The 27,941-nt window shown below is 40.9% G+C and overlaps 1 protein-coding gene across 2 annotated transcripts; it reads left to right on the forward strand.

Annotated features, from left to right (window-relative positions):
* The first annotated feature begins 986 nt into the window (after positions 1–986).
* Positions 987–23,250, forward strand: LOC140205129 (transmembrane protein 216-like). 2 transcript variants are annotated; one of them, XR_011887760.1, is made up of 7 exons: positions 987–1,013; positions 5,045–5,061; positions 5,373–5,466; positions 8,900–8,992; positions 10,619–10,820; positions 14,663–14,739; positions 23,191–23,250. XR_011887760.1 is itself a non-coding variant. In XM_072272354.1 (6 exons), the coding sequence occupies exons 1-6, from the start codon at positions 1,004–1,006 to the stop codon at positions 14,679–14,681; spliced, it is 435 nt and encodes a 144-aa protein (XP_072128455.1). In that variant the 5' UTR covers positions 987–1,003; the 3' UTR covers positions 14,682–19,407. The 2 variants fall into 2 exon arrangements, 1 of the variants encoding a protein (XP_072128455.1); XM_072272354.1 differs by lacking the exon at positions 23,191–23,250 and having other exon boundaries at positions 14,663–19,407.
* Positions 23,251–27,941: the final 4,691 nt, after the last annotated feature.

The following is a 27,941-nucleotide window of genomic DNA, read 5'->3' on the forward strand; positions in this document are numbered from 1 at the left end:
ACGTACATAGCACACGACAAAGATCAAGTAAGACTTGATTCCATTGTTTTGACGGCGTCACTGCTGTGGACAATTGCAGACTTTTCCATGGAACAGAAACTTGATGGGGTGGGTAGTTTATAATGTGGTGTGCTCCTTCTTCCATTTACACAGGGCCTTGGTGTGCTACAAAATATTGGACTGGATCGCTTGCACCAGCAGACTGTGTGACGTGAGAAGCAAAACGTTAAGAAGAATCTTCATTGTAAACCAAGTATTTTATTTCTTTATTATTGTATCACTTCAAATAAAGTTTGGAATATCTACGTTCAGTTAAAGTTGAAGCTGAAGTACGAGTAAAGGTTGTTTTAGAATCTTCAAACGTGTAAAGGAATTATAGATTTTTTTAGGGATGGTAAGTGTACATTTAAAACTAGGATCTCACGTAATCGGTGTTTTGGAGCAGGACAAATTCAGAAGTAGTTAAAATAGTCTGACAATTTAAACTATCGTTGCAAATGTAAAAGCACACGGAATTAATGACCAATTCACCTTAAAGTATACATGCACAGAAAACCGAGTTTCATAACGCACGGACCACGAATTCCATTATGGTGATTACCAGTCTGTTTAATTGTGGGTGCAACGCTTGGATGTCAACTTTTGCAGACAAGTAGTATGTGGATCATGTCACTTACATGGAGAGATTGGGAGCACAGAAACTGCTGTCGGAGTAGAAAAAGTCAACGGGAGCTTCGATTGGGTATTCAAAACAATTGAAGGGTTCCACACCAAACAAAAACTTTCCAGTGCAAATTAAGCATTTTGGAAATTAGATTTAAATTCATAGGAAATCTGTTTACCCGCTAGAATGAAAGATTACGCGGATTTCAGCGGTAATCATTTTATTTCTCGTTGGGTACACGCCGCTGATAAAGGACGACATACGCCCTGCGGTGCTCCCCGGATTGGTTACCAGGAAGTGACGGATGTTCGCTGGAAGCTGTTGTTATGGTGAGGCAAGATGGCGAGAGGTGAGTGAAGTGACTGCGGCTTGGGGAGCTGAAGCGCAGCATAATCTTGTGCTCTAGGATAACCTACTACCTGACTGGGTGAAGCGTTACTAAATTATAGCCAGTCACAGAAAAAAAAATACGAAAGGAGCATTGTTATGAATCTTGCTACTTGAGGTTACCATCTCACAAGCAATCTTTAGTGTGTGTGTGTGTGTGTGTGTGAAGCTAGACGAAATCTTTGTGGAACATTTTACTGTTTACAGCAGCAGAGCTGATTCTTTGGCATGTTTCATCAGAGTTTATCTAAAAGTAATTAATAACAGCAGGGATAAAGTGCTGAAGGAATTCATCGGGTCGGACAGCATCGGTGGAGGAAAATGGACTCGGTGTACCGGGGCGACCCTTAATCTGAGTTAAAAAGTGTAGTGCAAACGACAGTTAGAACCAACCAAGGAGAAATTGATCAATCCAGGTCGACTGTCCATTTGCCAGCTGAATATTCTGTCACTAGTGAAATGATCAATATCAGAATTACAACGAAATTAACTTGTGAAGTGAGGAAAGGCTAGGGATTATAAAGATGAAGGATATGAAATCAACATTGAGCTGTTACTTACCAAGAGTCTGTGTGAATCAGCAAGCGTGGAGACGATAAATAAAAGAGATAGTGTAGACAGGAAAACTAAATTTGAAACATCTTTGATTAGCAGAGGATAGAATAACAAGCATAGCCCAGGGTTCACCATAGTAGTCAAACAACTGGGAACAAAGGCATGAATAAGCATATGAACTGAGGCAAAAGTAGCGGTAAGTGATGTTATCTTGGTATGCTCAGCAGGGTACAAACATATAGAAACATAGAAGATAGGTGCAGGAGTAGGCCATTTGGCCCTTTGAGCCTGCACCACCATTTATTATGATCATGGCTGATCATCCAACTCAGAACCCCGCCCCAGCCTTCCCTCCATACCCACTGATCCCTGTAGCCACAAGGGCCATATCTAACTCCCTCTTAAATATAGCCAATGAACTGGCCTCAACTGTTTCCTGTGGCAGAGAATTCCACAGATTCACCACTCTCTGTGTGAAGAAGTTTTTCCTAATCTCGTAAAAGGCTTCCCCTTTATCCTCAAACTGTGACCCCTTGTTCTGGACTTCCCCAACATCGGGAACAATCTTCCTGCATCTAGCCTGTCCAATCCCTTTAGGATTTTATATGTTTCAATCAGATCCCCCCTCAATCTTCTAAATTCCAACGAGTACAAGCCCAGTTCATCCAGTCTTTCTTCATATGAAAGTCCTGCCATCCCAGGAATCAATCTGGTGAACCTTCTTTGTACTCCCTCTATGGCAAGGATGTCTTTCCTCAGATTAGGGGACCAAAACTGCACACAATACTCCAGGTGTGGTCTCACCAAGGCCTTGTACAACTGCAGTAGTACCTCCCTGCTCCTGTACTCGAATCCTCTCGCTATAAATGCCAGCATACCATTCGACTTTTTCACTGCCTGCTGTACCTGCATGCCCACTTTCAATGACTGGTGTATAATGACACCCAGGTCTCGTTGCACCTCCCCTTTTCCTAATCGGCCACCATTCAGATAATAATCTGTTTTCCTATTTTTGCCACCAAAGTGGATAACTTCACATTTATCCACATTAAATTGCATCTGCCATGAATTTGCCCACTCACCCAACCTATCCAAGTCACCCTGCATCCTCTTAGCATCCTCCTCACAGCTAACACTGCCACCCAGCTTCGTGTCATCCGCAAACTTGGAGATGCTGCATTTAATTCCCTCATCCAAGTCATTAATATATATTGTAAACAACTGGGGTCCCAGCACTGAGCCTTGCAGTACCCCACTAGTCACCGCCTGCCATTCTGAAAAGGTCCCGTTTATTCCCACTCTTTGCTTTCTGTCTGCTAACCAATTCTCCATCCACATCAATACCTTACCCCCAATACCATGTGCTTTAAGTTTGCACACTAATCTCCTGTGTGGGACCTTGTCAAAAGCCTTTTGAAAATCCAAATATACCACATCCACTGGTTCTCCCCTATCCACTCTACTAGTTACATCCTCAAAAAATTCTATGAGATTCGTCAGACATGATTTTCCTTTCACAAATCCATGCTGACTTTGTCCGATGATTTCACCGCTTTCCAAATGTGCTGTTATCACATCTTTGATAACTGACTCCAGCAGTTTCCCCACCACCGACGTTAGGCTAACCGGTCTATAATTCCCTGGTTTCTCTCTCCCTCCTTTTTTAAAAAGTGGGGTTACATTAGCCACCCTCCAATCCTCAGGAACTAGTCCAGAATCTAACGAGTTTTGAAAAATTATCACTAATGCATCCACTATTTCTTGGGCTACTTCCTTAAGCACTCTAGGATGCAGACCATCTGGCCCTGGGGATTTATCTGCCTTCAATCCCTTCAATTTACCTAACACCACTTCCCTACTAACATGTATTTTGCTCAGTTCCTCCATCTCACTGGACCCTCTGTCCCCTACTATTTCTGGAAGATTATTTATGTCCTCCTTAGTGAAGACAGAACCAAAGTAATTATTCAATTGGTCTGCCATGTCCTTGCTCCCCATAATCAATTCACCTGTTTCTGTCTGTAGGGGACCTACATTTGTCTTTACCAGTCTTTTCCTTTTTACATATCTATAAAAGCTTTTACAGTCAGTTTTTATGTTCCCTGCCAGTTTTCTCTCATAATCTTTTTTCCCCTTCCTAATTAAGCCCTTTGTCCTCCTCTGCTGAACTCTGAATTTCTCCCAGTCCTCAGGTGAGCCACTTTTTCTGGCTAATTTGTATGCTTCTTCTTTGGAATTGATACTATCCCTAATTTCTCTTGTCAGCCACGGGTGCACTACCTTCCTTGATTTATTCTTTTGCCAAACTGGGATGAACAATTGTTGTAGTTCATCCATGCAACCTTTAAATGCTTGCCACTGCATATCCACTGTCAATCCTTTAAGTGTCATTTGCCAGTCTATCTTAGCTAATTCACATCCCATACCTTCAAGGTCACCCCTCTTTAAGTTCAGAACCTTTGTTTCTGAATTACTATGTCACTCTCCATCTTAATGAAGAATTCCACCATATTATGGTCACTCTTACCCAAGGGGCCTCTCTCGACAAGATTGCTAATTAACCCTTCCTCGTTGCTCAAAACCCAGTCCAGAATAGCCTGCTCTCTAGTTGGTTCCTCGACATGTTGGTTCAAAAAACCATCCCGCATACATTCCAAGAAATCCTCTTCCTCAGCACCTTTACCAATTTGGTTCACCCAATCTACATATCTTCATGATGCCAAGATTGCAACTAGTTTGGACCAGCATCATACAATTGACAGGAAGAGAAATGGTGGTAAAAGAATGAGATTTGAAGCCAGTAGTTTAGATCAATCCAGTGTTAAGTAAGAAGTTCCAACTCCTCCTGTATGAGATTATTGTTCTCTGAGCCTCTAAATAATGTGCAATAAACGGCCTTCCCAGCAGTGTCAAGACCCAGAATGATACATGTACGAGCATAGTTTAAACAAAATTGGCAATTTGAAGACAGTGAGATGGTGGTAAAATAGAACTGGATGTTACATGAGAAGGAATGTGCTTTGAAAGGTGTTGCCAGGGAGCAGCATGTTGGTAACATGGGATGGCCAAGAATAGGTACTTCAGCAATACCAGAAAAAATGTTAAGCAGGAAGTGAGGTTATTGCAGGTGTTTCTGAACAGTCATAGGAGAGAGACAAGTATGAAATCAGGCAAATGTGGTCCCACCAAACCAGCTAGCAGCTTTGAACAAAGGTATTGTGATCAACTGAATCAAAGACTGCAGCCTGCCTGATTAAGATTTTAGTTCTGACTTTAAGAGGAGTAATGTTAGCAATGGCAGAAATCTATGTGGAAGTATTCAAAAATGATACTGTGAAAGAATAGCCTGGATTTAGCAACTAACTGCTCTGACAATTGTGATACAATGAGAACAGTACTGAAAATAACACAGTTTCTAATAAGTGTTGTCTTTTACAGGAAAACCACCTCCAATTGTATCCTTTTATAACTTGTAGAGTATTCCTGATGTGCATGGAAAGGCATTGAGCATTAGAAGAACATTCTTCACTCCGAGATCCAGCTTCAAACACTTCCTCCTGCTGATTGTGTAGTTTCTACATGGAATTAGGTTTGGCTATTTGAAACACAGATGATATGACCACAACTGGTCATGCTGAATTGACAGTCTCATTAAGAAGAGTCTAATTTTAATCATTTGTTACAATTCTGAAACTTCAATTAGCTAAAAGAGAGGCTTTGGTTAATAAAGATATTGTATGTGGTCTTTCCTTAAATTTTTCAAAAGCTATCTTTGACCCCTCTGGAAGTTCTCCTAGACCTCAACAGCTGGTACTATGCAGCATACTTTGTGGCAGAAATTCTTCTTTTTATATATAAAAGTAGGTTCTGAATCTTGTGTAAATATTGTTAATTTGCTATGAGTATGTGATATGCATGCTTATGGAATCACGTTTGTCACTTAAATTGATCACAAGAAAAGTAAATCGAGGGCAAAAGTATTCAGAATAAAACACGAGACTCTGCGGATTCTGGAAATCCAGAGTTACACACACAAAATGCTAGTCAGGCAGCATCTATAGAGAGGAATAAAGAGCCAACATTTCAGGCCATCACCCTTCATCGGCACTGGAAATGAAGGGTGAGAAAGCCAGAATAAGAAGGTGGAGGGGAAGGAATACAACTAGAAGGTGATAGGTGAAACCAGGTGAGGGGAAAGGTTGATGGAATTGAGAAGCTGGGTGGTGATAGGTGAAAAAAGTAAAGGGCTGAAGGAGGAGGAATCTGATAGGAGAGCAAACCGTAGGAGAAAGAGAAGGATGAGCAGCACTAGAGGGAGGTTATAGGCAGGTGAGAAGAGAATGAGTATGAGGGGGAGCCAGAATGGGGAATGGAAAAACAGAGGTAATCAAGATGACCAAGAATGTTATTAAAGCATTTATTTTCTTGTCTTGAAATCGTTAGCTGTGATGGAGCTCAAAAAGCATGTTTTGAATATCTAGTATCAGATGTATGGGCAATGTGGTCTTCCCATTTCCACCACCCCCCCCACCCTAAAATGGACAAAAAAAAGCCTGATCTCCAACTCATTCCATGATGCATTGCATCAGGAAACTTGTTCATAATGTATTCTTTGAACTCATCCCCCAAACTATTTTGTGAATTTGATTATTGAGATAGAGCACGGAATAGGCCCTTCCGGCCCTTCGAGCCAACCCCACCCAGCAATCCGCCCCGATTTAACCCTAGCCTATCGCGGGACAATTTACAATGACCAAATAACCTACCATCCAGTACATCACTGGACTGTGGGAAGAAACCAGAGCACCCGGAGAAAGCCCTCACAGTCATGGGGAGACGGACAAACTCCTTAAAGTGGGTGATGAGTCATTGCCTTGAATAGATTAGAAGTTGCGTTCAAGTTCAAGTTTAATTGTCATTCAGCCATACATCAATACTCTTGAATACAGCCAAATGAAACAGCATTACTCTGAGGCCAAAGTGAAAAACACAGTACCAAAGGTCATACGCAGCAAGGTAGGATTATAGTTAGCACGATGCCTTATAGTACAGGTAAACCGGGTTCAACTCCTGCTGCTGCCTGTCAGGGGTTTGTACATAGTCTGCGTGACTGTGTGGGTTTCCCCTGCGTGCTCCGGTTTCCTCCCACAGTCCAAAGACATACTGGTGTTTCTAGATTAATTGGTCATCGTTAATTGTCCTGTGATTAGGCTCAGGTTAAATTGGGGAATTGCTGGGCAGCACAACTTGAAGGGCCGGAAGGGGCTATTCTGCAATGTATCTCAATAAATCAATCAATCAATAAATAAACAGCATGTCACATATAGCATATGTGAGATAGTAGAATACTGTTGCACAAAAAAATATAGTCCAAGACCCTGAGTCCATGGATGTTGTAGCAGTCTGCAGTTGAACACAATACAGCTTGTCTTCTGCCGAGCCAACACTCGAACACTGGGGGGCAGCACAAACTTCAGCACAGATGCCTTACCACACCACACCCAGCTCCCCCGGTGGCTGTAAACCGGCAACACAGTGGCTTGAGGTCTACAATCCACGCCACACAGCTCCCCCATCATCTGCCAATAAACCAGTGAATCAGACTTGCAGCATTCCAGATTAACAATGTCTAACAGGGTCTTGCGATCACAAGAAAAGCTGCACATTTGGGAAGAATTATTGGAATTAATAATAATAATTATTGATCCCATGTGGGAATTTATTTTGTTACTGCAGCAACATTTAAACACACACTTAGCCATAATAAATATAATAACTAATAATAAAGTACAGAATAATAAAGTACAGAATAATAAAGTACAGAATAATAACATACACAATAATTTACCAATATGCAATAATGTATGAAATAATAGAACAGATTATTGTACTATAATGTGTGTTCTCCTGTTGCACAGAGATGAACTGTTGTATGTGCTTATTGCATTTGGTAGGAAAGATTTTCTGTAGCAATCTTTATGACAGTGGAGCTGAATAAGACTGTTTGAAAAGATGCTCCACCGCTTATTCAATAGGTCTTGGAGAGGATGTGCCTGATTGTCCATAATGGATAACAGTTTGTTTAGTGACCTCCTCTCCACCACTAGCTCAAAAGAGTCCAGGTTGTAGCCAAGGACGGATCCAGGCTTTTTGATGAGTTTATTTAGTCTTTTTGCATCACCAGCACTGATGCTGCTGCCCCAACGTAAAGCTGCAAAGAAGACTGCACTCACTACAAAAAAATAGGCATCCGTTAATCTTGCGAGACCATGGATCTGTGCCTGGAAAGTCTTCACTCTCCAGGGCGCAGGCCTGGGCAAGGTTGTATGGAAGACTGGCAGTTGCCCATGCTGCAAGTCTCCCCTCTCGATGACACCGATGTTGTCCAAGGGAAGGGCATTAGGACCCATACAGCTTGGCACCAGTGTTGTCGCAGAGCACTGTGTGATAAGTGCCTTGCTCAAGGACACAACAGGCTGCCTCGGCTGGGGCTCGAACTCACGATCTTCAGATCACTAGTGGAACTCCTTAGCCACTTGGCCACGTGCCCACACCACTCACTACAACAGACTGGTAAAAGATCTCCACCATCCTGCTGCACACATTGGGATTTCAGCTTCCTTAGCAAGTAGAATCTGCTCACCCCTTCTTGTAAACAGCCTTGGAATTGGTTTTCCAGTCAAGTCTGTGGTCAAGGTGAACACCAGGTATTTGTACTCCTCCATTACCGCAACAACTTCTTCCAGAATGTGTACAGGACTCGTCACAGTCCTATTCCTCCTAAAAAATCAACCGCCATCTCCCTGGTTTTGGCCACATTCAGGAGGAGATGATTCCCCTTGCACCACTCCACAAACTTATCCACCATTCCTCTATACTCCAATTTCTGCCCCATCTCTGATACACCCAACCACTGCAGAATCATCAGAGAACTTCTGCAAGTTGCAAGTGCAAGACTCAGATTTGTACTGAAAGTCTGAGATGTACAGTGTGAACAGACTATCCTGGAGACAGGACAGTCCCTTGTGGTTCTCCAGTGCCACTCACCACCATCTCAGACAGAGAACTACCCAGACGTACAAACTAGGGTCTATATATATATATATATTCACGGTTTGCCTTGGACCTGTGCATATTATTAATGGACAACTCTTACTTCTTCAGTCTTTCCATGTTTTGCTAATATTCTTCTCCCATGGCAGGTCCAGTCTTGACTTAAACAGGTGATATGCTGTTTCCATGCAGAACTTGGTTCATGTCCAACTTGTAATGCTTTTCTGCTATCTATTATAGGCCTGCTCTTGCCTTACAACCCTGCAAATCTGGTTTTGGATCTAGTGATGCTGTTTTTGTATCTTGGGGTTGAAGTAATAAGGATATTTTTTGGTAAGTATTCTTATTTGTGGAATTTTGTGTACAGCTGATCTTCGGGACATTATGCCATACCAATGAACAATCCGCTGGAGGAACTCAGTGGGACAAGCAGCATCTGTGGGGGTGGGGTGGGGGCTGCTGGAAGTACAGACTTTTGTGTCTAAACCCCGCATCAGGACTGAGAGTGGAAAAGAGATAGCTACTGTAAAGAAGAGAGGGGAAACATGTATTAATTGGTTGACCAAGGAGGAGTGAAGGATGATGTGCAGATTAAACTGTATGGGGGAGGGAAAAGGGTGGAGTTGGGACACAGATGGATAATAGATAGAGGCAGACAAAAAAAACCCGAGGAGGAGATAAATGGGGTAAGGGGAGGGTGAGCCGGGAGACAGCCGGGAGGGTGATAAACAGGAACACAAAAGCTACAGTGCTGGAAGGTGATATTGGAACCATTAGGGAGAGGTGATAGGCAGACAGAACTAGGATGAGGGAGAGGCTGACTGAGTGCAATGTGTGGATGAGAGGAAGAGGGTGATGAAAATGGGTAATGGAGGTGGCAGTGCGATATGGGCAAAGGGACATAAGTGGGAGTACTGAATGAGAATCAGAAGAAGGGGGAGAGCACAGAGGTGGAGGATGTGAATGTTTAGGTTGTGTTTGGGTGCCAGTCAAGTTACTTTATCCTGGATGTTGTAAAACTACATAATTGTTATTGGTCATAGGCTGAATATACTGCAAGGAAAAAGGCACATAAATATGAAGAGAATGGAAGGATATAGACTAAATACAAAAGTAATGTGTGTGTTTAATTAGGCATTATTAGCTTAATTAGCTTGGCACGACGTTGTGGGCCAAAGCACCTGTGCTTGTGCTGCACTATTCTGTGATCTACGAGTGACTCACTGTCACGTACCCCGTGACGGGGATAAAGAAACCACTCCTGGATCCCCTCACACTCACCATCTCTCATCCCAAGCTTTTCCACCATCTGCAAGAGAGTAACGTCACACTAGGATAGTCTCTACTTTCCTGGATAAGTACAGCTCCAACAACATGACAAGAGGACGTAAGATTCTTCCATGCCATTAAGCCTAATATTCTCTGTGATTGAGCCAGTGTAAAATTCTGCTGGAAAACATATCTTCATTTTGAATTATAGAAATGGACATCATATGGTGGCAAGAAATTGTAGGAACTGACTTGAAATGTAGCTGACTGAAGATGAGGATGATAAGTGTTGAGAGAGGTAAAAAGTGGTGAGCATTAAATGAAATGAGGGATCCAAGATATTGGGAAGTGGTAGAGCACCATTCAAAAAGGCAGAGGGACTATGGAGTAAATTCCATATGTTGACCTCTTGGAAACAAGAGTTACTGGGGAATGTAGCTTTGTAGGAAGTAAGTTGAGCAGGACAAAATTGTGACTATTAAGTATCTGTGGATCAGGCAAGGACAGGATCCGATTTTGCTATGATGAAAACAGACAGAAAACAATTTTCTAGGATCACAAGGGAAAAATGCTATTTGGGTGAAGTATCAGAGGCTGGAACTGTATTGCTACAACTAGCCACCTTTTTCTGGTGTACAGAGCTGAATGTAAAATAAATTCAATCTAATGGTATTTTTAATTTTGCATTAGGTTCCAAGGGTAATCTGTCCCAACGTAAGGTGCCTCTCACTATTAGTCTGGTGCTTCTTGGGCCATCTACAATTATGGCAATTTATTATATGCTACTTCAGACCTATGTTCTAAGGCTGGAAGTTACCATCAATGCAATATTACTGGTGTTTTACATCTTTGAATTGGTTCTGTACTGCGTGGGCTTAATGAGCTTCTCAAGGTGAGGAGAGCAATTTATCTATAGATTTTTAGATGTTTATCATTGTTAAATGTTTGTACATGTTTTTGTAAGTACTGTGAACAGACGTTTTTATACAGTGGCATGCAAAGGTTTGGGCACCTCTGGTCAAAATTTCTGTTACTATGAATAGCCAAGCGAGTAAAAGATGACCAGATTTCCAAAAGGCATAAAGTTAAAGATGACACATATCTTTAATATTTTAAGCAAGATTACTTTTTTATTTCCATCTTTTACAGTTTCAAAATAACAAAAAAGAAAAGGGCCTGAAGCAAAAGTTTGGGCACCCTGCATGGTCAGTACTTAGTAACACCCGCTTTGGCAAGTATCACAGCTTGTAAACGCTTTCTGTAGCCAGCTAAGAGTCTTCCAATTCTTGTTTGGGGGATTTTCGCCCATTTTTCCTTGCAAAAGGCTTCTAGTTCTGTGAGATTCTTGGGCCGTCTTGCATGCACTGCTCTTTTGAGGTCTATCCACAGATTCTCGATGATGTTTAGGTCGGGGGACTGTGAGGGCCATGGCAAAACCTTCAGCTTGCGCCTCTTGAGGTAGTCCATTGTGGATCTTGAGGTGTATTTAGGTTCATTATCCTGTTGTAGAAGCCAGCCTCTTTTCATCTTCAGCTTTTTTACAGACAGTGTGATGTTTGCTTCCAGAATTTGCTGGTATTTAATTGAATTCATTCTTCCCTCTACCAGTGAAATGTTCCTCTTGCCACTGGCTGCAACACAAGCCCAAAGCATGATCGATCCACCCCTATGCTTAACAGTTGGAGAGGTGTTCTTTCCATGAAATTCTGCCCCTTTTTTCTCCAAACATACGCTCATTGCGGCCAAAAAGTTCTATTTTAACTTCATCAGTCCACAGGACTTGTTTCCAAAATGCATCAGTCTTGTTTAGATGTTCCTTTGCAAATTTCTGACGCCGAATTTTGTGGTGAGGATGCAGGAAAGGCTTTCTTCTGACGACTCTTCCATGAAGGTCATATTTGTGCAGGTGTCGCTGCACGGTAGAACAGTGCACCACCATTCCAGAGTCTGCTAAATCTTCCTGAAGGTCTTTTGCAGTTAAACGGGGGTTTTGATTTGCCTTTCTAGCAATCCTACAAGCAGTTCTCTCAGAAAGTTTTCCTGGTCTTCCAGACCTCAGCTTGACCTCCACCATTCCTGTTAACTGCCATTTCTTAATTACATTACGAACTGAGAAACAGCTATCTGAAACTGCTTTGCTATCTGCTTATAGCCTTCTCCTGCTTTGTGGGCATCATTTATTTTAATTTTCAGGGTGCTAGGCAGCTGCTTAGAGGAACCCATGGCTGCTGATTGTTGGGACAAGGTTTGAGGAGTCAGGGTATTTATAAAGCTTTGAAATTTGCATCACCTGGCCTTTCCTAACGATGATTGTGAATAAGCCATACCCCTAACAAGCTAATTAAGGTCTGAGACCTTGGTAAAAGTTATCTGAGAGCTCAAATCTCACTTTTTCATGGTGCTCCTTTCCTTTTTTTCACTCTAAAATTGTACAAAACAAAAATAATACACTAACCTTGCTTAAAATGTTGAAAAGAATGTTTCATCTTTAACTTCATGACTTTAGGAGATCAGTTCATAGTCTACTCAACTATTCACAGTAACAGAAATTTTGACCGGGGTGCCCAAACTTTTGCATGCCACTGTACCTCACCTATATTTTAGGTTACCTAATTTTGGTCATCTTCTGGTAACTGAATTAAGTGCCAGTATGGCGGGTGACAAGGCTGATCCCAATTCTCTTCTTGAACATTTCTCCATTAAGGATTAATAGATGGTGAAGAAGAGAAATACAAACCAAACCAGTGTTCCTTTGCTATACAGTGTACTTTGTCACTTAATGGAGAAATGTGAAATGACCAATTAAGATAACTGAGCCTGCCACTAAGCAGAATAGGATATAGGATTTTCTGGTCTGTGTGATCATATGCTACATTATATTGTACATGTTTCCTAAGATTGTTATAGCTGCGGGAGGTAATGGGGATAAGCTCCACTACCTATTAAATGCTCTCAATGGCATGTGTCTCAGACAGCTTCTGATCTTTACATGTGGTTTAGTCAGAAACCATTTCTACCAATAGAAGAAGGGACAAAGGCAGGTTACTGCTGCCTTAAAACTTGCAGGCAAATGGGGCTCATCAGCTGTGGTTGGCCACTCACCTAGGAGAAGGAAAACTGATCTCAACCTCCATTGCCTTGTGGCTATACCTACTCATGTGGAAAGCTTCAGGAGTAAACCCTGAGGAAAAATCCAGGCAGTCCTATATAGAGTTCAATACTGACTGGCAACTCCTGCAACACCGCTGGAGCCAAACTGTATCAGGCTCTGCCGTTCCTTTCGACTCATCAGCTACATGGAGAGGGGAGCCAGCTGAATGGGCAATAGCTTGCTCTCCATATCGTGCTGCCTGGCTTCCGTATCACGTAGACAGCCAGGAAGCAACATTCATGGTTAACCTCGACTAAGGGAGGGCCTCATTATATTGGATATCCAGCTGTCAAGTAAGCTAGGCTTTTCATTAGTTAGAGAAAATCCAATAACAACAGGCTACAGTTCTATACAAAAAGAAATCAAGAAGGAAGTGTATGTCAAATAGTGATCAACACCATTATTTGGCATAGAGCACTTGCCTTTCTATAGCTAGTACATTATAAAGGAGTTAATGCATGTTATTATGAGTTCCTAAGCAGATTGAGATGATGAGGGAATTTCAAAATGAAAATGCAAAGAAAAGGTAGAAAAGAAACTTAAGTAATTTTGATGTTTTAAAGAACTGTATGTAGTGTGTGTGAGAGAGAAAAATCATCTTTCGGCCGCACTGTTCCATTAGAATATGTAGCAGAGTAACAGTAAGAAAGTGTGATTACAGTGTGGGAATTGTACATCCACTAGAAAGAAAAAAGATCATCAGACTCATTAAGTTTGTGTATACATTGTACATTATTGCATTGTAAACACCTCTACTCCGCTGTTATGGCTATTTGAGTTACAGAAATTTGCCCTTGCATAATTCACAAATCACTACCTAACAGTTGAGATATGGAATATATTCATGCTGTCAGAATTTATGTGATTTAAATTTATAAATAATTCAACACAATTTTTTTTCATCTTGCATTCCATGACATACGCATAATTGATGTGACTTTGCATTACAACCATGCCCACTCCCCTGCCTCAGCATGGGGTTGCCTGTATTACCTAAAGTGAAAAAGCAAAAAACATAACATACCAATTCATGCTCAACTAGAAAATAGTCTGTTATTCAGTCAAGCAGGTTCCAGGATACGATAGCCCTCATGACTCACAATCCAAACAAAGTACTTACCTGTAAACATGAGGAATTCTGCAGATGCTGGAAATTCAAGCAATATACATCAAATTTGCTGGTGAACGCAGCAGGCCAGGCAGCATCTCTAGGAAGAGGTACAGTCGACGTTTCGGGCCGAGACTGTACCTCTTCCTAGAGATGCTGCCTGGCCTGCTGCGTTCACCAGCAAATTTGATGTGTGTTGCTTCAAAGTACTTACTTGTATACCTTGATCCACAGAAGAGCCATGATCATACTTAATGATAGGATAAGCTTGAGGTGGCCAACTCTTCTTATTTTCTTGTTTTCTTTTGTACTTGGGGAATTTTTTCCTCTTCTGGGCAATGACTGAGAATCTTATTTGTCTATGTGTTTATTAAGTTACTACCTTAACGTACAATCAGTCAATGTTAAATATTAATTCCTGTTAATGAATAATGTACTTAAGTAATATTCCTAATATTTTACTTTATTTTCTTAGTGCAATCATTGCCGATTGAAAATTTGAAGGGAACATTCTTTTGGATGATGGACATCTATGCCAGCCTACACATATTTGTAATACATTTTATAATATTTTTATAAGTAGATTTCTTAAGGATAATGTTTTCAATGTGCCATAGTTATATTTTTAATAATGTATTTTTACAAAAATTTGTGTAAATATCTTGCTTTTTATTTTGGTTCTCTTATCTCAATAGTAGTGTCACACCATGGGTTTTGGTGAGGGTCGCTTGCCCTTATGAAGGTGTGGATTTTAAAAATCAGACGCAGGTCACAAAAGCACATTCAGTGTAGATGTGTTTATGGTGTGCCAGAGGTGAAAAACTTACAGGAAAAAGTGCAAAAATATTTACAGTGCAAAAAATGACAAGATGACAAAAAAAGAAGATGCAGATATATATCATCGGATCTTTAGGACTAAGCTCCAAAACATCAGTCTGAAGTAATCCACTTCCCTTTGCCCCTCTCCCACCAAAATGAACTTCTAAGTAAGGATCTCCTTACTCTACAAGAAAAGGGATAGTCCATTCCTTGGAATGCAGAGTAAGTTGTTAACATGAGCCTGAACAATTATATAAAAGCAAACACAGGAATTCATGTTCTTCTTCACAATTACAGATGTCCACATATACATTCATCACAATAAGATCACAATGATATTGTGTAACACGATCTATCAATAACTAACCATTTTCCAGGAGTCATCTCTTTCCTCATCCCCCAAAATGAACTCTTTCACTGAGCCAACACAGAGCATGTGCCACCACAGACAGGCACTTTTTTTTATGACACCCCCTATCAGTTGGGTCCCCTCCTTGAAACTGGAAGCAATGAAAAAACAGGACACGCTAAAGAATGCCACTGTCCTGGAGTGTGCAAGTACAAAAAAGGTGTCCATGCTGCACCTTAGCCTAGTGTGTGAACCCAGTAAGCATAACTTCAGCACTGTCAGACAGGGATAATAAGAATTATTGGGTGGAGGGGGGGGGAGGAAGAAATTACTAGTGGCAGACGCGCTCTGTCACAAGTAGAAAGATGTTTTTATCTGAGAGGGGCATTCTTAAGCCAAATTTATTGGATGTATGAGACATCTTTCACTCTGCTGGCTTCTTCCAGCTTGTACATTAATGTAATAATTACTTAAATAATTTTTAATTCTGGCTCAATGCTCATTTATTCTATTTTGTCTCATGCACCCTGAAAAATCCTGCATATATGGCCAAAAAATTTGACCTCTGTTATGAGCCTGATAGTGACAGTGAAATATACCAAGATGAAGATGTCAACTTCAGAAGGCATCAAAATCTAATCTGATTTGGTCCATGGCATGCACTCCATTCTGTGGTTTCTAAGATGGTACGGAAGGTGCTGCAACCCTGGATGATTTTCACTTCAATCATCTGAGGCTGTTCTCTTCAACAAGGAGATCAGTGAAACCAGCTCACTCAGAGATCAACAGTTCTTGATATCTATAGTTAAGTTTCATTTCATGCAATGTATTCAATCAATTATATTTTATATACCACACATGGATCTTTCCTAACAATGTTTGTGAAGACTGGGAGGTTAGGATTTCCAATGGAATGTACTGCTACATTGCGGTATTTCACTGCTAAAGGAGTATTTCTGCTCCTTTGTCTAGTCCTTTTGGAATAAGTAACTTTGCACCTTTCTGGGGCCTCTTTATTCTATTCTAAATTAGAACAAATAGTCTTTGAGTAATCTGTGCTACTGAATGTTGGTTAAGTCACTAAATTTGCACAGTGCTAATCCCACACTGGTTTGAATGAGTGTTGAAACTGTACCTTGGGTGTCAGTAATTACACACACAGTATATTTTAGCAACAGAATCAGAATTGGGTTTACTAGCATTAGCAAATGTCATGAAAGGTGTTGTTTTGTGGCAGCAGTACAGTGGGATACAAAATAAAATGACCAAGTTACAATAAGAGATAAAATAAATGAATAGTGCAAAAGGGGAAAAGTGATGTAGTGTTCATGGATTCTTAGTCCATTTAGATATCTGTTGGCAGAATGGAAGAAGCTGTACCTAAAACACTCAGTGTGCACCTTCAGGTTTGGTATCTCTTTCTGATGGTAGTCATGAAAAAGAGGGCATGTCCTGGATGGACCCTAATGACAAATGCTGCCTAATTGAGGCATTGCCTTTTGAAGACATCCTTGATGATGGGGAGGTTTGTGCAGAGTCTACAACCACCTGCAGCCTCTTTCAATCTGTGCAATGGAACCTCCAAACCAGGCCAGTGGTGCAACCAGTCGGAGTACCCTCCAAAGTACATTGCTAGAAATCTGCTAGTTTTTGGTGACCTATCAAAGTGTAGCTGCTTGCGACCCTTCTTCATGATTGTATCAATATGTTTTGCCCACAATCCTCTGAGATGTGATGCTAAGACACTTGAAGCTGCTCACCTTTTCCACTGCTGACATCTGAATGAGGACTGGTGTGTGTTCTCCTGACTTCACCTTCCTAAAGTCCACAATCAGTTCCTTGGTTTTGAAGTTGAGTGCACAGTTGTTGTTGTGATGCCATTTAACCAGCTGATCAATCACACTCCTGCACCTCCCTTCACCATCTAGCCAATGACAGTGGTGTCAATGGCAAATTTATTCTGTAGATGGTGTTTGAGCCGTGTCTAACCACGTATTCATGAGTGTAGAAGAGTAGAGCAGTAGGCTAGCATGCATTTTGTTTATTTTAACAATTATTTTAATTTTAACAATTAAGTATTAAACAACAATGTAATACCAGTAAAACTCTGTCTTGCTTTGCACCTATATGAGATAGCCCAATTACAGTTTTGAAAGTTGTGTGTCCTTTGCTTTCAAAGTACAATGAGCATTTTGAAAATGATCACCCGACACAATCTAAACCACAGAGACTGTATAAACTAGAAAATAAAATACTTCTTCATAAGGAAAGTTACAGTAATACAGCATCAGTTCAAGAAAAGTAGCAAGAATCTGGATCAAAATCTTTAATTTTTCAATTTCAAACACTTGTTAAGATATGGAGATAGGATTCTAATCTGTGTTCTTCCATTGGTCTGATGTTATCAAGCTACAAATATATAATAAGACTTTATTCAAATAAATTATTTAGTGCATACTTCTGACCATTATCAGTTGGATTGTCATCTATAGCTATTAAGGTACATTGAGCCGACTGGAGCACATCCTAATGATGTTGCTCCTCTTCTTTCATTAGGTCCTTCTACTGATATTTTTTAACAATTCTTCATATATACAGTATGCTAATGACAGATTCACCATCAAATCTGCATACAGCTCTGTATCTTACGCTGCCAGACTATTTGTTTCAAATTTGTGCCACTGTTAAATTGTCTTCTCAGACAATTTGAACACCTTCCTTGCATTTTTCTAAACTTATGTACCACTTGTAACATGTTTCCCTATGAAGATTTAGTTTAATTTCCAATCTTATTGAAAATAAGAAGTGTTCTAGCAAGTTTTTGACAGGTTATTGTATCACAGACGCTTCAAAAAAAGTGAAAGATCATAGATTCAAGGGAGGATATCAAATTGGACTCGGAACTGGCTCAGTCGCAGGCAGCAAAGGTTAGTGGATATTAGGCTTGTTTTGTGACTGGAAGGCTGTTTTCAATGGACTCTGCTACTCTGTCCCTTGCTATTTAAATATTTATAATTTTGTCCTAAATCTTAGGGGTATTATCAGAGTTTACAGACAATACAAAAATTGGCGTTATGGTTGACAGTGAGGAGAACAGTTTAAACTGAAGGAAGACTCCAGTGACCTGATTAATCAGAAGTAGAAATGGAATTTTGCCCAGAGAAAAACTGTAAGGCTTTGCATTTGGGGAAGTTACTTTATCCAAGGATAGTTTTCAGATGGCAACTGGGGCAATTGTGTACTCCTTCTGAGGGAACTGTATGCTCCTGAGGAAGTAGTAGATCAGAGAAATGTCCGGTGTTCCTGGTGGCTACTCCTGTGAGTAGTATGTCCAACTGTAGCTCCTGACTGACTACACTGAGCAGATGGAGCTGCAATTAGACTTGAACCAGTTTTCATTAGGGAATCAGAGATAGAGAAGGTCAGTATTATATCAGAGAATCTGTTCTGAGGCCAGCACATAAGTGCATCACAAAGAAGGCATGACACACCACTACTTTCTGAGAAGTCTGTGTAGATTCAGCATGGCACTTAAAAATGACAAACTTCCATAGGTGCACAGTGGAGAGTATCCTAACTGGTTGCACCATGGCCTCGTATGGAAACACCAATGCCCAGGAACAGAAAGTGGTGGATACAGCCCAGTCCATCATAGGTAAAGCCCTCCTCAACACTGAACGTACAGTATTTATATGGAGTGCTACCACAAGAATGCAGCATCCATCATCAACGATTCCCACCATCCAGGCCATCCTCTCTTCTCACTACTACCATCAGGCCAGGAGCCTTTGGTCCCACACCAACCGGTTCAGAATCAGTTATAACCCTACAACCATCAGGCTCCTGAACCAGCATGGATAGCTTCACCCACCATAACTCTGAACTGATTTCACAACCTACAGACTCACTTTCAAGGACTCTACAACTCAGGTTCTCAGTATTATTTATTTTTCTTTTGCGCAATAACTGTTTATCAGTCTTTATGAATAGTTTTTTCATAAATTCTATTGTATTTCTTTATTTTCCTGTAAATGCCTGCAAGAAAATGAATCTCAAGGTAGTATATTGTAACATATGTACTTTGATAATAAATTTATTTACTTTTGACTTTGACTGTGATGTTGACAGCATCATAGAGAGGAGCCAGGTCTGCTGTATAGTGGCTCACACTAATGCACAGCATGGGAAGCTGGAGACAGCAGAATTGCAGTGATAGAAAGCTCTAATTAGGGGACAGACAGGAGACTCTGTGACTGCAAGTAAGACTCCCAAGATGGTGCATTACTTCCCGGATGGCAGGGTCAAGAATGTTCTGAAGGCTTGCAGAACGTTCTCAAGGGAAGGTGAGCAACCACAGGTCATGATGCATAATGGTAGCAATGATGTAGGCTGGAAAGGTCCTGCAGAATGACTTCATCCCTCATGTTAGTGAGGGTAGAATCAGGAAAATGCTTCAGATGGAAGGGTGGCTGACGAACTAGTGCAGGATATACCACACTCCTCAGTGTCCTACTATTCACTGTGTAAGTTCTACCCTGGTTTGTCCTCGCAAACTGCAACACTCTCACACTTGCCTGCATTAAATTCCATCTGCGATTTTTCATCCCATTTTTCCAGCTGGTCCTGATCCCGCTGCAGGTTTTCATAGCCTTCCTCGCTGTCTAAGGTCCCCAATCTTGGTGTCATCTGCAAATTTTCTGATTCAGTTTACCACATTATCATCCAGATCATTGATCATTGACAAACAGTAGCACTGATCCCTGAGGCACACGACTAGTCATAGACCTCCAGTCAGAGAGGCAACCATCTACTACCACTCTCTGGCTTCTCCAGCAAAGTCAGTATTTTATCCAATCTAATGTGGTTGAATGATGATGGGCAGAATGACAATTTAATGCCCCAGGATACACGTGCATAGACATGAAAGAGGAAGAAGTAAGAGAGGAGGGAATTGCATGTTTGATTCGGGAGAATATCATGCCAGTACTTGGAAAGAATATTCCTTGAGCATCATCCATTTGGGCTATATGGGTGAAACCTAAAAATAAGAAGTGGATGATCACTTTCATGGGATTGTACTGTAGACCCCCCCCCAACAATAGTTATTAAGAATGATAGGGTTGTAACACCAGGTGATTGAGATCTCCCAAATATTGACAGGGACTGCCATATTGCCAAGACGTTGGATGCAGTTTCCTTTATTAGCTAACATATGTAAAAACAAGGAGGTTATCCCAGAGCTCAATATAACACTAGAAAAACCACAGATTGAAGTTCTCATTACTACATTACATAAAAATAACTACACTTAACTGGGTGCAGAGGAGATTTATTGGGATGTTATCGAGTGCTAAGAAGAATGATTGGATAAGAGGAAATTGAGAGGGAAGAGGTGTATGAAACTGAGTCCTAGATCAAATAAATAGGATAGAGTTATTTCCCTTAGCAGAAAGGTCCAAAAAACAGGGCAGAACTTTAAAATAATTAGTAGGAACACTCGGAGAGGAAATAAGGTTTTTAAACCCAGAATTTTGAAGCTCACTTTGTGAAAAGATGGTCAAGGCAGAAACTATCACTTCATTTTAAAAAGCATTTGGATGTGTGCTTGAAGACCCATGGCATGCAGCACTCCCACTGACCAGGTCCAGAAGGTACAATTGGGTTATGTTGCTCTATTACACTTGGCATAGAGCAAACAGATGAAATGACCAGTTGTTTTAATATAAATTTCCTATGATATTAAATCAAAACTGGCAGTACAAAAGTTTTGTAGTTTAAATGAAAAGTAGAAAACTGCTGGTGGTATAAATTTGAAATCAAAACAGATTAAAGGCCATCAGCATCAACATTTAACTCTCTTTTCACATTTGCAACCTGACCTGCTGAGCGTTTCTAATGGTTTGTTTTTATTCCCATTTCATTGTTATACAAGTGGAAATACCACACAGTACTTGCGATAGAGTGGAGTCCAAATATAGAAATCCTTGTCACATGTGTATACATTCAGTGGCCACTTTATTAGGTACACCTGCAAATATACAATCAGCTAATCATGTGGCACCACAATATCTACCCTACAATCACCATCAACACAGATACACAGAACACAGAATCTTACAGCACAGCACATGAACAGGCCTTTGGCCCACAATGTTGTGCCGAACCAGCTAAAAAGTAAATCAAAAACTCATCCCTCCTACCTACACAATGTCCATATCTCTTCATCTTCCTGATATTCATGTGCCTATCTAATTATCTCTTAAAAGCCTGTAATGATTTTGTCTCTACCACCATACCAGACATCCTCCACTTTCTGAGTAAAAACATCCCCCTTGAACCTACCCCCTCTCCCCTTCAATGTATGCCCTCTGGTATTAGACATTTCTACCCTGGGTAAAAGGTACTCCTTGTCTGCTCTACCTTGGTACTAGAAAGTTTGTGAACCCTGTAGAATTTTCTCTTATTTCTGGATAAATAATACCTAAAATGTGATCAGATCTTCACACAAGTCCTAAAACTAGATAAGGAGAACCCAATTAAATAAATAACACAAAAAACATAATACTTGTTCATTTATGTATTGAGAAAATAATCCAATATTACATGTATTTGTTGGAAAAAGTATGTGAACCTTTGCTTTCAGTAACTGGTGTGACCCCCTTGTATAGCAATAACTTCAGCCAAACATTTCTGTTAACTGCTGATCAGTCCTGCACATTGGCTTGGAGGAATTTTAGGCCATTCCTCCTTACAAAAGTACTTCATCACTGGAATGTTGGTGGGATTCCTTGCATGAACTGCTTGCTTCAGGTCCTTCCAGAACATTTCTATAGGATTTTTCTTAGAAAAATAGAGGGTTATGGGTAACCCTAGGTAATTTCTAAGGTAAGTACATGTTCAACACAGCATGGTGGGCCAAAGGGCCTGTACTATGCTGTAGGTTTTCTATGTTTCTATGACTAAGGACTTTGACTTCGCCATTCCAAAACATGAATTTTCTTCTTTTTAAACCATTCTGTTGTTGATTTACTCTTGTCTTTCAGTTCATTGGCTTGATGCATTATCCAACTTCTATTAAGCTTCAGGTGGTGGATTGCTACCCTAACATTCTCCTGTAAAATGTCTTGATACAATTTTGAATTCATTGTTCCCTCAACTATTGCAAGCTGTCCAGGCCCTGAGGCAGCAAAACAGGCCCAAACTATGATGCTCCTTCCAACATACTTCACAGTTGGGATGAGGTTTTCGTGTGGGTGTGCAGTGCCCTTTTTCCTACAAACATAGCAATGTGCAGTTTTGCCAAAAAAATCAACTTTTATCTTTCCACAGAACATTGTCCCAGAAGCACTGTAGAACATCCAGGTGGTCTTTTGCAAACTGGAAACGAGCAGCAATGTGTTTTTGGAGAGCAGTGGTTTCCTCCATGGTGTCTTTCTATGAACACCATTCTTGTTCAGTATTTTTCTTATAGTGGCCACATGAACGGAGACTTTAGTAAGTTCTAAAGATTTCTGCAGGTCTTTTGTTGTTACCCTTGGGTTCTTTTTCACCTCCTTCGGCATTGCATGTTGTGCTCTTGGTGTGATGTTTGCAGGACACCCACTCCTAGGGGGAGTAGCAACAGTACTGAGTTTTCTCCATTTGTAGACAATTACTGTGGACAGAAGAACACTCAGATCTTTAGAAATGCTTTTGTAGCCTTTTACAGCTTCATGCATCTCTACAATTCTTCTAAAATCCTCTGAAAGTTGATCAAGGCATGGTGCATATAAACAGATCTTTCTTGAGAAGAACAGGCTCTGTCAGTTACACAACTTTGTGTGTCTTTTTTACAGGGCAGGGCACCTCTACAACCCACACCTTCAATCTCATCTCATTGATTGGAACACCTGACTCCAAATAGCTTTTGTAGAAGGCATTATCCCAGAGGTTCACAAACTTTTTCCAATACATGTAATATTTAGTAATGTTTCTCAATAAATAAATAAACAAGTATAACTTTTTTGCATTATTATTTAATTGGGTTTTCTTTATCTAGTTTTAGATTTAGATTTAGATTATGAGGACACACAGTCCTCTTTTATTGTCATTTAGTAATGCATGCATTAAGAAATGATACAATTTGTCCCTCCAGAATGATATCACAGAAACACAAGACAAACCAAGACTAAAAAAACTGACAAAAACCATATAATTATAACATATAGTTACAACAGTGCAAAGCAATACCATAATTTGATGAAGAACAGACCATGGGCACGTAAAAAAAAGTCTCAAAGTCTCTTGTAAGTCCCATCATCTCACGCAGATGGTTGATGGGAGAAACTCTCCCTGCCATGAGCTTCCAGCGCTGCAAACTTGCCGATGCAGCATCCTGGAAGCACCCCGAACACAGTCCAACTCTGAGTCCGTCCGAAAACTTCGAGCCTCCGACCAGCCCTCCGACACCGAGCACCGAGCACCATCTCTGCCAAGCGCTTCGACCCTGGCCCTGCCAACAGGCAACAGGCAAAGCCGAGGATCTGGGGCCTTTCCCTCCAGAGATTCTCGATCACACAGTAGCAGCAGCAGTGAAGCAGGCATTTCAGAAGTTCTCCAGGTGTTCCTCCGTGCTTCTTCACATCTGTCTCCATCAAATCAGGATTGTGCATGGCATCCTACTTCACAAATGCGATATCATTCGGAGCGGCCGCGCGCGCTGCGTCACGCCGCCATCTTCTCCTCCCCTTAGAACTTACATGAAGATCAGATTATATTTTAGGACATATTTATGCAGAAATAGAGAAAATTCTGTATGGTTCACAAGCTCTCTAATGCCACTGTATCTATAATCTTATAAATGTCTATCAGATATCCTTAACCTCTGCCACGCCAAAGAAAAAAGCCCAAGTTTGTCCAGACTCTCATGATAGTGCATGCCCTCTAAACCAGACAGCATCCTGGAAAACCTCTTCTGCACCCTCTTTAAAGCCTCAATATCCTCCCAATAGGGGAATGATCAGAACTGGATGCAATACTCCAGATGTGTTTTATAAAGTTGCAATATAACTTCTTGATTTTTGAACTCAATGCCTTGACTAATAAAAGTAATCATCCCAAAAGCCTTCTTTACTACCTTATCAACCTGTGTAGCCACTTCATGGAGCTATGAACTTGGACCCCAAGATCTCTCTGCTCAGCAGCACTATTAAGGGTCTTGCCCTTAACAGTGTACTGTCTCTTTGCATTTCCCCGACCAAGGTGCAACACATCACATTTATCTGGGTTAAACTCCATCTGCCATTTCTATGCCCAAATTTGTAACTGATCTATATTGTGCTGTATTTTTTGCCAGTCTTCTCCACTATCCACAACTTCATCAATCTTTGTATCATTCACAAATTTACTCTAACCCATGCACCTGCATTTTCATCCAGGTCATTTATATACATCACAAACATCAGAGGTCCCAGCACAGATCCCTGCGGAACACCAGTAGTTACAGACCTCTAGCTCGAATAAGTCTCTTTAACCACTACCCTCTGCCTCCTATGTGTAAGCCAGTTCTGAATCCAAACAGCTAATTCACCGCTGACCCCATGCATCCTAAACTTCTGGATTAGCCTTCCATGAAGGACTTCATCAAACACCATACTAAAGTCCATGTAGACAACATCCACTGCCCTATCTTTATCAATCTCCCTCAACACCTTGTCAAAAATCTCAATCAAGCTGGTAAGACACGACCTGCCCTGCACAAAGCTATGCTGGCTGTCCCTCATTAGGTCAAGGGTTTCCAAATCCTCATATATCCTATCACTAAGAATTTTCTCCAGCAATTTCCCCACAACTGACATGAGACTCATCGGTTTATAGTTCCTAGAATTTTCCCTTGTTCCTTTCTCAAATAGAGATACAACATTAGCCACTGGCCAGTCCTCTGGGACCTCGTCTATGCCTAGAGAGGACACGAAGATACTGGTCAAATCCCAAAAATCTTGTCTCTTGCCTCCTTCAATAATCTGGGGTAAATTCCATGAGGCCCTGGGGACTTATTCACCTTAATACTCCTTCGTAGGCCCAACACTTCCTCCTCCTTGACCCGTAAATTCCCTAACATATTTATGTATTCAGCACTGATCTCCTCCATGTCCTTTTCCTTGGTAAATACTGAAGCAAAGTACTCATTGAGTACATCACTCACATTATCTGCATCCAAGCAAATGTTTCCCTCTTTGTCCTTGAGTGCTCCTACCCTCTCCCTAGTTATCCTCCCGCTCAATGTATGTATAGAATGCCTTGAGATTCATCTTAATCCTACTTGCCAAGAAATTTCCATGGCCCTTCATGGCTTTCAAAATTTACTTGTTTAGTTCTTTCTGGTTTCTTTATTATCCTCATTTGCTTCATTTCATCTGAACTTCTTAAGCCTTACATACTTTTTCTTTTTAACTATATTCATCTCCTCTCTGGACATCCAAGGTAAACCACAAGGCTGTGTGCTTAGCCCTCTGCTCCCCTCACTTTCTACTTAAGATTGTGGTAAGGCTGAGCACAGCTCCAATGACATCTTTAAGTTTGCTGATGACGCCACTATCATTGGTTGAATCACGGGATGCTGATGAATCAGAACATAGAAGGGAGATTAAAAATCTGACTGTGTGGTGCTACAACAACTTCTCACTAAATGTCAGCAAGATCAAAGCATTCATTATTGACTTCAGGAGGAGGATACCAGAGTCCATGAGCCAGTCCTCATCGGGGGATCAAGGATGGGGAGGGTCAGCAACTTTAAATTCCTTGGTGTAGGTGCCATTATGAAGATTAGCAAGGCATTGCCTCTACTTTCTTGGAAGTCTGTGAAGATTCAGCATCTCATCTAAAACTCTGACAAACTTCTATAGATGTATGACTGGTTGCATTGTGGCCTGGTTATTATCCCTCAACAATCAGGCTCTTGAACTAGAGGGAATAACTTCACTCACCCCATTACTGAATATTCTCACAACTTAAGGACTCACTTTTCATTTCATATTCTTGATATTTATTGCTCACTTATAATTATTACTTTTTTCTTTCTTTTTGTATTTGCAGTTTTTCTTTTGCATGTTGATTGTTTGTCCTGTTGGGTGTAGTTTCCATTGATTCTATTATTTACTGTGAATGCCCGCAAGAAGATGAATCTCAGGGTTGTACATGGCGACATATATTTGTAATTTGATAATAAATTTACTGTGAACTTTGAAGAGGTTCAGTTGTTGCTCACTCCAAACATCAGGATGGCGAAGAAATGAGATCCTATTGACTTTGACCATGGAATGATTGTTGGTGCCAGACAGCATGGTTAGAGTATCTCAGAAGCTGCCAATCACATGGAATTTTTAAGCACAATAGTCTCTAGAGTTTACAGAGAATGGTGAGAAAAACAAAAATTCATCCAGTGAGCAACAGTTCTCTGGGTAAAAATGACTTGTTAAAATGAGAGAGGTCAAAGAAGGGCAGCCAGACTGACAGGAAGGCAACGGTAACTCAAATAACCACATAATACAACAGTGGTGTGCAAAAGAACATCTTTGAACATACAACATGTCAAACCTTGAAGTAGATGGGCGATAGTAGCAGAAGACCACATTAGGTTTCACGCCTGTCAGCAAAGAAAGGAAACTGAGGCTACAGTGGGCAAAGGCTCACCAAAACTGTACAGTTGAAAATTGGAAAAACATCGCCTGATCTGACAAGTCTCTATTTCTGCTGAGACATGCAGAGGGTAGGGTCAGAATTTGGCATAAACAACATGAATCTATGGATCCATCCTGTCTTGTGCCAACAGTTCAGTCTGGTGGTGGTAGTATAATGGTGTGGTACTGCATTCAGAATTCAAATATCACCGGCATATGTCATGAAATTTGTTGACTTTGCAGCAGCAGTACGATGCAAAACATAATCATTGAGATAAAAAGCTGAATTACTCTTAAATATACAGTATATTCAATTTAACTATTTAATATATATGTTGTGCAAAAATAGAAATAAAAAAGTGTTGAGGTAGTGTTTATGGGTTCAAGGTCCTTTCAGAAATTGGGTGGCACAGGGGAAGGAGCTGTTCCTGAATTATTGAGTGTGTGCCTTCACACTTCTGTACCTCCTTTCTGATGGTAGCATTGAGAACAAGGCATGACCTGGGTGATGGGGGGTCCTTAATGATGGACCCCGCCTTTTTGTGGCATTGCTCCTTGAAGATGTCCTGGATACTATGGAGGCTAGTGCTCATGATGGAGCTAAGTTTACAACCCTCTGCAACTCACTTCAATCTTGTGCAGTGGTGACCACCCCCCCACCATACCAGATGGTGGTGCAACCGGTTAGAATGCCCTCCACCTTATGTCTGTAGAAATTTGAGTGTCTTTTGTGACATACCCAATCTTCTCGAACTCCTAATGAAATATAGTTGCTGTCATTCTTTCTTCGTAACTGCATCTATATATTGATGCCCAGGAACTTGAAATCACTCACTCTTTCTACTTCTGATCCCTCTATGAGGACTGGTGTGTGCTTCCTCCTCTTATCCTTTCTGAAGTCCACAATCTGTATTTTGATCATACTGATG

Source organism: Mobula birostris, chromosome 11, assembly GCF_030028105.1.
Source record: "Mobula birostris isolate sMobBir1 chromosome 11, sMobBir1.hap1, whole genome shotgun sequence".
NCBI classification, from domain to species: domain Eukaryota; kingdom Metazoa; phylum Chordata; class Chondrichthyes; order Myliobatiformes; family Myliobatidae; genus Mobula; species Mobula birostris.